We start from the raw sequence: 11,903 nt of genomic DNA, 5'->3' as shown, positions 1-11,903 counted from the left end.
TCCCTGGCTCACCTGGAGCAGCTCGTGGCCACCCCAGCTGGCCGAGATGGGGTCACTGTGTCCCCCGGGGGGTGACATGCCCAGGGATCAGGGCCAGGGAAGCAGCAGGAAAGCAGAGCCCGGGCAGGATGTGACTCCCGTGGGCACTGGGACACGAGGGTGACACGAGCACGGGTCGGGGGTCTCGGGAGATGGGAGACCCCCCCCCCTGAACCTCGTGCCCTGCCCAGTCCCGCAGTGATTTCATCGCGGGCCGCGTGGCCGTGGGGCTGAGCCTGCCCACGCAGGAGCAGTGCCTGAGCCTGGCCGTGCTGGACATGCTGCGCATCGCCAAGGAGGAGCAGCACAGCCCCGGCCAGGTCTGCAGCCACGTCAGGTGAGCGGGGGCTGGGGGGCACCGAGTGGCACTCACGGGACAGCCCGGCATGGCTGGGAACAGCCTGGCAGCCACTGGACAGTGTGACATCCCTGGGGGTCGGGCTTGCACCCCTGGGGACAGCCTGGCACCCCTGGGGACAGCCTGGCACCCTGGGGACAGCCTGGTGTCCATTGGGACAACTTGACACCCCTGGGGACAGCCTGGCACCCCTGGGGACATCCCAACACCTCTGGGGAACACTTGGCACCCCTGGGGACAGCCTGGTGTCCATTGGGACAACCTGACATCCCTGGGGACACCCTGGCACCCCTGGGGAACACCTGGCACCTGTGGGGATACCCCAACACCCTCAGGGACACCCTGGCACCCCTGGGGACATCTCGGCACCCCTGGGGACATCCTGGCACCCCTGAGGACAACCTGGTGTCCATTGGGACAGCCCGACACCCCTGGGGACACCCTGGCACCCCTGGGGACATCCCGACACCTCTGGGGAACACTTGACACCCCTGGGAACATCCCGGCACCCCTAGGGACATCCTGGCACCCCTGGGGACACCCCAACACCCTCGGGGACACCCCGACACCCTCAGGGAGACCTCGACACCCCTGGGGACATCCCGGCACCCCTGGGAACATCCCGGCACCCCTGGGGACACCTCAACACCCTCGGGGACACCCCGACACCCTCAGGGACACCTCGACACCCCTGGGGACATCCTGGCACCCCTGGGGACCCCGCGACACCCTCGGGACACCCTGGGGAACGCTTGGCACCCCTGGGGACACCCCTGGCACCCCTGGGGACACCCCGACACCCTCGGGGACACCTCGGCATCCCCGCAGCTACAAGTCGTGCCTGCCGGCGCCGCTGCGGAGGCAGATCCAGCAGCACAACTTCCTGACCCGCCAGCGCCTCCGCCGCCGCTTCGGCAAATCCCTGCGGCGCCTCGGGGGCTGCCACACGGACGGGCCGCACCTCAAGCTCAAGTACCTGCTGGACCTCGAGCGGCTCCAGCGCCGCTGCACCGAGGAGATTTTCCACGTGCGCTCCCCCGGTTCGGCCGCGGCCGTCGCCATCCACGTGTCCGGCGAGAGCGGCGTGTCCTGGAGCTGCGGCGGTTCCGAGGTGCTGGAGGTGGCTGGGAGCGGGGCGGGGAGCTGGGTGACGGCGTTGTCACCCCCTCCCGCTGTCCCCTCGCAGAGCCGCCAGCACTTCTGCGACTTCCCCGACATCGCCGACATCAGCATCAAGCAGGCGGCGAGCCGCGACGGTGGCCCCGTGGAGAACCGGCTGGTCACCCTCACCAAGGCGGACAACCGGGTGTTGGTGAGCTCGAGAAGGGTTTGGGGAGGCCCCCGGGGGGCTCGGGGGGACAACGGGATGACCCCAAGCCTGGCACAGGAGGTGGAGTTCCCCACGCTGCGCGAGGCTCGGTCCTTCGTGGCGCTGCTCGATGGCTACTACCGGCTGACGGTGGATGCCCAGCACTACTTCTGCAGGGAGGTGGCCCCTCCGCGGCTGCTGGAGGACCTGGAAAATCAGTGCCACGGGCCCATCAGGTGGGTACCGGCACCCCCTGAGCACCCCCGAGCCGGAGGGGAGGCGGGAAGGGAGGGCACGGAACCACCCCCGGCACGGCCGGGTCCCCATCCCGCTCCCTGGGCACCCTGGGGTGGGCACAGGGGGTCCCCGCGGTGTCCCCGAGGGGGACCACAGCCATCCCTGCCCTTGGCAGCGCCGAGTTCGCCGTGAACAAGCTGGAGGCGGCCGGGGGTGCCCCGGGGCTGTTCCTGTTGCGCCGCAGCCCCCAGGACTTCGACAGCTACCTGCTGACCGTGTGCGTCCAGGTGAGACCCCCGAGGGAGGGTTTGGGGCGGCCGGGATCGCTCGGGGCCCCGGCACCGGGAGGGAAACCCAGCCGGGGACGGTGCCACGGGGACGGTGCCACGCGCGGTGTCCCTTTGGGGCAGGAGGGGTTTGGGGGGGTCCCGGGGGTGCTGATCCCGGTGGTTCCCCCGCAGACCCGATCCGGCCGGGATTACAAGCGGTGCCAGATCCGCCGGGATGAGGACGGGCACTTGTGGCTGTCGGGGGTGGCGCGGAGGTTCTGCAGCCTGCGGGAGCTGCTGGGCACCTACGGGCGCCGGGGGCTGCAGGCCGAGGGGGCCCAAATGCGCCTGGAGGTCGCCTGTCCCCCCCGGCCCAAAGGTGACACCGGAGAGAGGGGGGTGCGGTGAGGTCACAGAGCGGCTGTGATGTCACAGAGGAGCTGTGATGTCACAGAGGAGCTGTGATGTCACAGAGGGGCTGTATGAGGTCACTGGGTGGGGGGTCCCCTTCCCCAGCCCCCCCCTCACGCCCTCCCCCCCCTCCCCCCAGAGAAGTCCAACCTGCTGATCGTCCGGAGCGGTGTCCCCTGTCCCCCCGGCTCCCCTCCCGTCCCCCGGTGCCGCAGCCTCCACCAGATGATGTTCCACAAGATCGACCCCCAGAGCCTGACACGGGTACGGGGAGGGTGGGATCGGGGCCAGGGGGGTGGCACAGGGGGGACAGGGACACCCCGGCGATGTCCCCGTGTCCTCCAGGGCGAGAGCCTGGGCCAGGGCTCCTTCACGCAGATCTACAAAGGCGTCAAACGGGACCAGGACGAGGAGGACGGACCCCGGCAGACGCCGGTGGTGCTCAAGGTCATGGACAGCAGCCACCGCAACTGCCTGGAGGTGAGGGGGTGGCAGTGCCACTTCCAGGATGTCACCTGGGGGGCCCTAAGGCGCGCCCTGAGCCGCTTGTCCCTGTCGCAGTCCTTCCTGGAGGCCGCCAGCACCATGAGCCAGCTCTCCCACAAGCACCTGGTGCTGCTGCACGGCGTCAGCCTCGGCAAGGACAGTGAGTGTCCGGCGGGGCCGCGGCCACGGGGCCACCTGGCCACCTCCTGACCCCTTTGTGGGCACCTCCTGACCCCTTTGTGGGCACCTCCTGACCCCTTTGTGGGCACCCCCTGACCCCTTGTGGGCACCTCAGACCCCTCTGTGGGCACCCCCTGACCCCTTTGTGGGCACCTCAGACCCCTCTGTGGGCACCCCCTGACCCCTTTGTGGGCACCCTCTGACCCTTTGTGGGCACCTCCTGACCCTTTGTGGGCACCCCCTGACCCCTTTGTGGGCACCTCCTGACCTCTTTGTGGGCACCTCCTGACCCCTTTGTGGGCACCCCCTGACCCCTTTGTGGGCACCCTCTGACCCTTTGTGGGCACCTCCTGACCCCTTTGTGGGAACCCCCCTGACCCTTTTGTGGGCACCCCCTGACCCCTTTGTGGGCACCTCCTGACCCCTTTGTGGGCACCTCCTGACCCCTTTGTGGGCACCCTCTGACCCTTTGTGGGCACCTCCTGACCCCTTTGTGGGCACCTCCTGACCCCTTTGTGGGAACCCCCCTGACCCCTTTGTGGGCACCTCCTGACCCCTTTGTGAGCACCCCCTGACCCCTTTGTGGGCACCCTCTGACCCTTTGTGGGCACCTCCTGACCCCTTTGTGGGCACCTCCTGACCCCTTTGTGGGCACCCCCTGACCCCTTTGTGGGCACCCTCTGACCCTTTGTGGGCACCCTCTGACCCCTCTGTGGGCACCTCTGACCCTTTGTGGGCACCCTCTGACCCTTTGTGGGCACCCTCTGACCCCTTTGTGGGCACCTCCTGACCCCTTTGTGGGCACCCCCTGACCCCTTTGTGGGCACCCTCTGACCCTTTGTGGGCACCCTCCTGACCCCTTTGTGGGCACCCCCTGACCCCTTTGTGGGCACCTCAGACCCCTTTGTGGGCACCCCCTGACCCCTTTGTGGGCACCCCCTGACCCCTTTGTGGGCACCCTCTGACCCCTTTGTGAGCACCCCCTGACCCCTTTGTGGGCACCTCTGACCCCTTTGTGGCCCCGCAGGTGTGATGGTGCAGGAGCACGTCCGGCACGGGCCGCTGGACCTGTACCTGCGCAAGCACCACGGCGCGGTGACCACCGGCTGGAAGCTGACGGTGGCCAAGCAGTTGGCCTACGCCCTCAACTACCTGGTGAGCCCATCCCGGTGGCCGGCAGCTCCCACCCGGCCGCGTTCCGTGTTCTTCCCGTGTCCTTATCCCAGGGATCCCTGGAATCCGTATCCCCCTGGGGGTCCTGCAGGCTCAGCGCATCCACGGCTGCCATGAGTCCATGGCCATGGATGCCACGGATCCGTACCCCATGGATCCCACAGATCCGTACCCTGTGGATCCCACGGATCTGTACTCCATGGATCCCACACATCCGTACCCCGTGGATCCCACAGATCCATACCCCATGGATCCCACAGATCTGTACCCCATGGATCCCACAGATCTGTACCCCGTGGATCCCACAGATCCGTACCCCGTGGATCCCACAGATCCGTACCCCATGGATGCCACAGATCCGTACCCCATGGATGCCACAGATCCGTACCCCGTGGATCCCATAGATCCGTACCCCGTGGATCCCATAGATCCGTACCCCGTGGATCCCATAGATCCGTACCCTGTGGATCCCACACATCCGTACCCCGTGGATCCCATAGATCCGTACCCTGTGGATCCCACACATCCATACCCCGTGGATCCCATAGATCCGTACTCCATGGATCCCACGGATCCGTACCCCATGGATCCCACACATCTGTACTCCGTGGATCCCACAGATCCCACACATCTGTACCCCATGGATCCTGCACATCCATACCCCGTGGATCCCATAGATCCGTACCCCATGGATCCCACAGATCCGTACTCCATGGATCCCACACATCCGTACCCCATGGATCCCACACATCCGTACCCCATGGATCCCACAGATCCATACCCCATGGATCCCATGGATCCCACAGATCCGTACCCCGTGGATCCCAAACATCGGTACCCCATAGATCCCACAGATCTGTACCCCATGGATCCTGCACATCCATACCCCATGGATCCCACAGACCCATACCCCATGGATCCCACACATCCATACCCCATGGATCCCACAGATCCATACCCCGTGGATCCCACACATCCATACTCCGTGGATCCCATGGATCCCACACACCCATATCCCATGGATCCCGCATATCTTTACCCCATGGATCCCACATTTCCATATCCCGTGGATCCCGATCCATCTATATCCCATGGATCCCACACTTCCATATCCCATGGACCCCTCCTCACCACCTATGTCCCATGGCTCCCCTATATCCCACAGGTCCCGTGACTCTCAGGCATCCATATCCCACATCTCCCGCACATCCATATCCCATGGATCCCATGGATCCCACACATCCATATCCCATGGATCCCATGGATCCCACACATCCATATCCCATGGATCCCATGGATCCCATGGATCCCACACATCCATATCCCGATCCATCCACATCCCATGGCTCCCACCCATCCCAGGTGCTCTCCCAGCCCATCCCAGTGCACGGGGCCACCCTGAGGGTCCCGATCCCTCTCCCGCCCATCCAGGAGGACAAGAAAATCCCACACGGGAACGTCTCCGCTAAGAAGGTGCTGCTGGCACGGGAGGGGGACACGGCTGGGGGGAGCCCCCCGTTCATCAAACTCAACGACCCCGGGGTCAGCGTCACCGTCCTGGCCCGGGACAGTGAGTGAGGGGGTCCTGGGGGGTCCTGGGGGTGTTGGGGTTCTGGGTTTGGGGTTCTGGCTTTGGCTATAGGGTCCTGCATTCAGCCTCGATGGGGAATCCTGGCTCTGGGCTCTGGATTCCAGCTCTGGGTTTGGGCTCCTGTCCCTGGGTTTGGGCTCCTGGCTCTGGGTTTGGGCTCCTGTCCCTGGGTTTGGGCTCCTGGCTCTGGGTTTGCGTTCCTGGCTCTGGGTTTGGGCTCCTGTCCCTGGGTTTGGGCTCCTGGCCCTGGGTTTGGGTTCCTGTCCCTGGGTTTGGGCTCCTGGCCCTGGGTTTGGGTTCCTGGCTCTGGGTTTGGGCTCCTGTCCCTGGGTTTGGGCTCCTGGCTCTGGGTTTGGGCTCCTGTCCCTGGGTTTGGGCTCCTGGCTCTGGGTTTGGGCTCCTGTCCCTGGGTTTGGGTTCCTGGCTCTGGGTTTGGGCTCCTGGCTCTGGGTTTGGGTTCCTGGCCCTGGGTTTGGGTTCCTGGCCCTGGGTTTGGGCTCCTGGCTCTGGGTTTGGGCTCCTGTCCCTGGGTTTGGGCTCCTGGCTCTGGGTTTGGGCTCCTGGCCCTGGGTTTGGGTTCCTGGCCCTGGGTTTGGGCTCCTGGCTCTGGGTTTGGGCTCCTGTCCCTGGGTTTGGGCTCCTGGCTCTGGGTTTGGGTTCCTGGCTCTGGGTTTGGGCTCCTGGCCCTGGGTTTGGGTTCCTGGCTCTGGGTTTGGGTTCCTGGCCCTGGGTTTGGGCTCCTGGCCCTGGGTTTGGGTTCCTGTCCCTGGGTTTGGGCTCCTGGCTCTGGGTTTGGGTTTCTGTCCCTGGGTTTGGGTTCCTGGCTCTGGGTTTGGGCTCCTGTCCCTGGGTTTGGGCTCCTGGCTCTGGGTTTGGGTTCCTGGCTCTGGGTTTGGGCTCCTGGCTCTGGGCTCGGAGTTCTGTGCTCATCCTCAAAGCGGGGTCCTGGGTTTGGGCTCTGAACCCCCCTCATCAAACTCAACAACCCCGGGGTCAGCGCCACCATCCTGGCCCGGGACAGTGAGTGTGGGGGTCCCACGGGGGGGTCCTGAGGGTGCTGGGCCCCCCGTGGGTGCTGAGTGGGGCCGGGTCCCCCCCAGTGCTGGTGGAGCGGATCCCGTGGGTGGCCCCCGAGTGCGTCAGCGATCCCGGGAGCCTGGCGCTGCCGGCCGACAAGTGGGGCTTCGGAGCCACCCTCTGGGAGATCTTCAGTGGGGGGAACATGCCCCTGAGCCTGCTGGAGCCCCAGAGGGTGAGGCTGCCCCATCCCGCTGGATCCCGATCCTCCTGTTCCATCCTGCTGGATCCCAACATTCCTGACCCGTCCTGCTGGATCCCAATCCTCCTCCATCCCACTGTATCCCAACCCTCCGATCCCTTCCCGCTGTATCCCAGCCCTTCTTCCCTGCCCGATTCCATCCTGATCCTCCTATCCCAGCCCTCCTGCCCTGTCCTGCTGCATCCTGACCCTCCTGCCCCATCCTGACCCTCTTGTCCCATCCCACTGTATCCCGACCCTCCTGTCCCTTCCCGCTGTATCCCAGCCCTTCTTCCCTTCCCATATTCCATCCCAATCCTCCCATCCCAACCCTCCTGCTCCATCCCGCTGCATCTTGATCCTGCTGCCCCATCCCACTGCATCCCATCCCTCCTGTCCCTTCCCACTGTATCCCAGCCCTTCTTCCCTGCCCAGTCCCATCCCATCCCATCCCACCCCATCCCATCCCATCCCATCCCACCCCATCCCATCCCACCCCATCCCACCCCATCCCATCCCATCCCATCCCATCCCATCCCATCCCATCCCATCCCATCCCATCCCACCCCATCCCATCCCATCCCTCCTGCCCTACCCTGCTGCTCCCAGACCCCGCTCTTTTCCCCAGCCTGGAGCCATTCAGGGGCTCTTTGGGGGTCCCACATCCCACGGTTCCCCCTCTCCCGCAGAAGCTGGAATTCTACCAGAGCCACCAGCAGCTCCCAGCTCCCAAGTGGCCGGAGCTGGCCACGCTCGTGGCCCAGTGCATGGAATACGAGCCCCAGCGCCGGCCCTGCTTCCGCGCCCTCATCCGTGACCTCAACAGCCTCATCACCTCCGGTGGGCACCGGGACGGGCTGGGGGGACACAGGGGGGACCCCACAGTGGCCTCACCACCCTCCTGCCCCAGACTACGAGCTGCTCTCCGACCTGTCCCCCACGGATGTGACGCTCCGGGATGGCTTCTGGGGCCACGATTCCCTCGCCATGAGCCAGGATCCCGAGCTCTTCCAGGAGCGGCACCTCAAGTACATCTCACTGCTGGGCAAGGTGGGGGCACAGGAGAGACCCCAAACCCCAAAATTCAGCTCAGCCGCTCTTCCCTTCCCTGATTTGGGGTGCAGGACACCCTGGCTGTGCTGAGAAACAAATCCTGAGATTCCTCCACCATGCGTGGGATTTTGGGAGGCATGAGGCACTGGGAATGTTGAGGGGCACCCCAATATCCAGCCCCGGTTCCCCACATCCAGGGGAATTTTGGGAGCGTGGAGCTGTGCCGCTATGACCCGCTGGGCGACAGCACGGGTGAGCTGGTGGCGGTGAAGAAGCTGCAGCAGGATTCAGCCAAGGAAATTCGGGATTTCGAGCGGGAGATCCAAATCCTGCACTCGCTGCAGCACGACTTCATCGTCCAGTACCGGGGGGTTTGCTACAGCCGGGGTGAGCCGGGAACGGGGCAGGGAATGGGGCAGGGAATGAGCAGGGAATGGGGCAGGGAATGGGGCAGGGAATGAGCTGGGGATGGGGCAGGGGATGAGCGGGGGATGGGCAGGGAATGGGGCAGGGAATGAGCAGGGAATGGGGCAGGGAATGGGGCAGGAAATGGGGCAGGGAATGAGCTGGGGATGGGCAGGGAATGGGCAGGGAAGGAGCAGGGAATGGGGCAGGGGATGGGGCAGGGAATGAGCTGGGGATGGGCAGGGAGAGGACAGGGAATGGGGCAGGGAATGAGGCACGGAACGGGGCAGGGAATGGGGCAGGGAATGGGGCACGGAATGAGCAGGGAATGGGGCAGGGAAGGAGCAGGGAGAGGGGCAGGGAATGGGGCAGGGAATGAGGCACGGAATGAGCAGGGAATGGGGCAGGGAATGGGGCAGGGAATGGGGCACGGAATGAGCTGGGGATGGGGCAGGGAATGGGGCAGGGAGCGCGCAGGGATCCCCGATCCTATCCCGGCCATGGCGGTGATGGATTTGGCCCCAGGAATGCGCGGGCTGCGGCTGGTGATGGAATTCCTGCCCAACGGGTGCCTGCGGGATTACCTGCAGAAGAACCAGCCCCGCCTGGAGCACGGCACGCTGCTCCTCTACGCCTGGCAGATCTGCAAGGTGGGACCAGGGCGGGCGTGGGCAGAACGGGCACCCCGCGGTCCCGGGATGGGGCTGGAACGGTGCCAGGGGTCAGCCAAGGGTCCTGGTGCAGCCCCTGGGGACGCTGCTGGGTCCTGGCTGGAGCAATGCCACGGCTCAGCCAAGGGTCATTTGTCCAGCCAGGATCTGGTCCAGCCCCTGGGGATGCTGCTGGATCCTGGCCCTGCCAGCAGCTGTGTCCCGGCTGGAGCAACACCATGGCGCACCCAAGGGTCATTTGTCCAGCCGGGATGAAACCCCAGGGGTGCTCACCCAAGGGTCATTTGTCCAGCCGGGATGAAACCCCAGGGCTGCTCACCCAAGGGTCATTTGTCCAGCCAGGATCATCCAGCCCCTGGGGACGCTGCTGGATCCTGGCCCCGCTGGCTGGAGCAATGCCATGGCTCACCCAAGGGTCATTTGTCCAGCCGGGATCCGGTCCCACCCCTGGGATCCTGCCCCTGCCAGCAGCTGCATCCTGGCTGGAGCAACGCCACAGCGCACCCAAGGGTCATTTGTCCAGCCGGGATGAGCTCCCAGGGGTGCTCACCCAAGGGTCATTTGTCCAGCCGGGATGAAACCCCAGGGCTGCTCACCCAAGGGTCATTTGTCCAGCCGGGATGAGCTCCCAGGGCTGCTCACCCAAGGGTCATTTGTCCAGCTGGGACGAGACCCCAGGGGTGCTCACCCAAGGGTCATTTGTCCAGCTGGGACGAGACCCCAGGGGTGCTCACCCAAGGGTCATTTGTCCAGCTGGGATGAAACCCCAGGGGTGCTCACCCAAGGGTCATTTGTCCAGCCGGGATCCGGTCCCACCCCTGGGGACTCTGCTGGATCCTGCCCCTGCCAGCAGCTGCATCCCAGCTGGAATAATGCCATGGCGCACCCAAGGGTCATTTGTCCAGCCGGGATGAACCCCCAGGGGTGCCCACCCAGGAGGTTGTGGTCCAGCCAGGATCATCCAGCCCCTGGGGATGCTGCTGGATCCTGCCCTGCCAGCAGCTGCATCCTGGCTGGAGCAACGCCATGGCTCACCCAAGGGTCATTTGTCCAGCCGGGATGAGCCCCCAGGGGTGCTCACCCAAGGGTCATTTGTCCAGCCGGGATGAAACCCCAGGGGTGCTCACCCAAGGGTCATTTGTCCAGCCGGGATCCAGTCCCACCCCTGGGGATGCTCCTGGATCCTGCCCCTGCCAGCAGCCGCATCCCGGCCGGGGTAATCCCACCCTCACCCGGCGGGCCGCGATCCAGCCGGGCTGAGCCGCCAGGGCCGCTCCTCCCGGGGGTTCTCCAGCCCCGGGGACGCTGCCGTGTCCCCGCTGCCCTCGAGCAGCCGCCTCCCGGCAGGGCATGGAGTACCTGGGGGCGCAGCGCTGCGTGCACCGGGACCTGGCGAGCAGGAACATCCTGGTGGAGAACGACAGCCACGTCAAGATCGGCGACTTCGGGCTGGCCAAGCTGCTGCCGCAGGACAAGGATTACTACGTGGTGCGGGAGCCCGGACAGAGCCCCGTTTTTTGGTGAGGGGAGGACACACGGGGGGAGCGCTGGAATTCCAGCGGGATCCGGAGCTCAGAATCCCGCTTTTCCCGGCAGGTACGCGCCGGAATCCCTGGCTGACAACATTTTCTCCCGCGCCTCCGACACCTGGAGCTTCGGGGTGCTGCTCTACGAGCTCTTCACCTACAGCTCCAAGAGCAAGAGCCCCTCGGAGGTGGGATTTCCCCTGGATGCGGGGATCATTCCCTTTGGGACCACCTCCCCCTCCACGCCCTTGACGCTCACGGATGTGCCCCGTGCCCGCAGGAATTCCTGCGGATGATGGGCACCGGGAAGCCGGCGCAGATCATCTGTCACCTGCTGGAGCTCCTCAAGGACAACCGGCGACTCCCGGCCCCCGCCGGCTGCCCCGCGGAGGTGACACCGCTGCCCCGGGGCTGGTGGCAGGGGGGTCCCCGGGGTCGCCCCGCTCCTCCCCTGATGGCCTCGCTGTGTCCCTTGTCGCCAGGTGTACGCGCTGATGATGAGCTGCTGGGCCTTCGCCCCCAGCGCCAGACCCACTTTCGGGCAGCTGGCCCCCAAAATCGAGGCGCTGCGGGATGGGAGGAGCAAAACGCGGGGGTAGCGCCTCCCAAAATCCCGCTGGGATCCCCAATCCAGGACGACGCTTCCCTGGGCTTTGAGGGGCGTAGCGTGGGGGGGACACGACCCCCGCCCCCTTTTCCCATAGCACAAACCCCCCTCCCCCAAATCCCTTCGGCTTTCCCCCCCTTTTTTCCCTCCTTTCCCCCCCTTTTTTCCCCTCCTTTTTTCCCCTCCTTTCCCCCCCTTTTTTCCCCTCCTTTCCCCCCCTTTTTTCCCCTCCTTTCCCCCCACCTCCCCCTCCCCCATGGCAGAATTCAGCCTTATTTTATTAAAGTTTGGTAAATTTTCCTGCTGGGATGAGGCGAGGGGGGACACGTG

General features: G+C 65.5%; 1 protein-coding gene across 1 annotated transcript; it reads left to right on the top strand.

Moving 5' to 3' along the window:
- Positions 1–46: 46 nt before the first annotated feature.
- Positions 47–11,571, top strand: JAK3 (Janus kinase 3; the record flags this gene model as incomplete). The annotated part of the gene is made up of 21 exons (XM_082297695.1): positions 47–139; positions 231–376; positions 1,226–1,508; positions 1,584–1,709; positions 1,785–1,942; positions 2,119–2,230; positions 2,405–2,591; positions 2,763–2,887; positions 2,969–3,103; positions 3,185–3,269; positions 4,317–4,444; positions 5,894–6,032; positions 7,154–7,305; positions 8,001–8,151; positions 8,222–8,361; positions 8,562–8,751; positions 9,295–9,419; positions 10,788–10,960; positions 11,037–11,154; positions 11,247–11,357; positions 11,449–11,571. 21 exons carry the CDS (start codon positions 47–49, stop codon positions 11,563–11,565), a joined length of 2,994 nt encoding a protein of 997 aa, XP_082153821.1. The 3' UTR covers positions 11,566–11,571.
- Positions 11,572–11,903: the final 332 nt, after the last annotated feature.

The sequence above is a fragment of the Coloeus monedula genome (assembly GCF_965178545.1).
Source record: "Coloeus monedula genome assembly, chromosome: 27".
In the NCBI taxonomy this organism is placed as follows: domain Eukaryota; kingdom Metazoa; phylum Chordata; class Aves; order Passeriformes; family Corvidae; genus Coloeus; species Coloeus monedula.
Note: the sequence above shows the minus strand (reverse complement) of the source record. Positions and strands in the feature narration are given on the sequence as shown.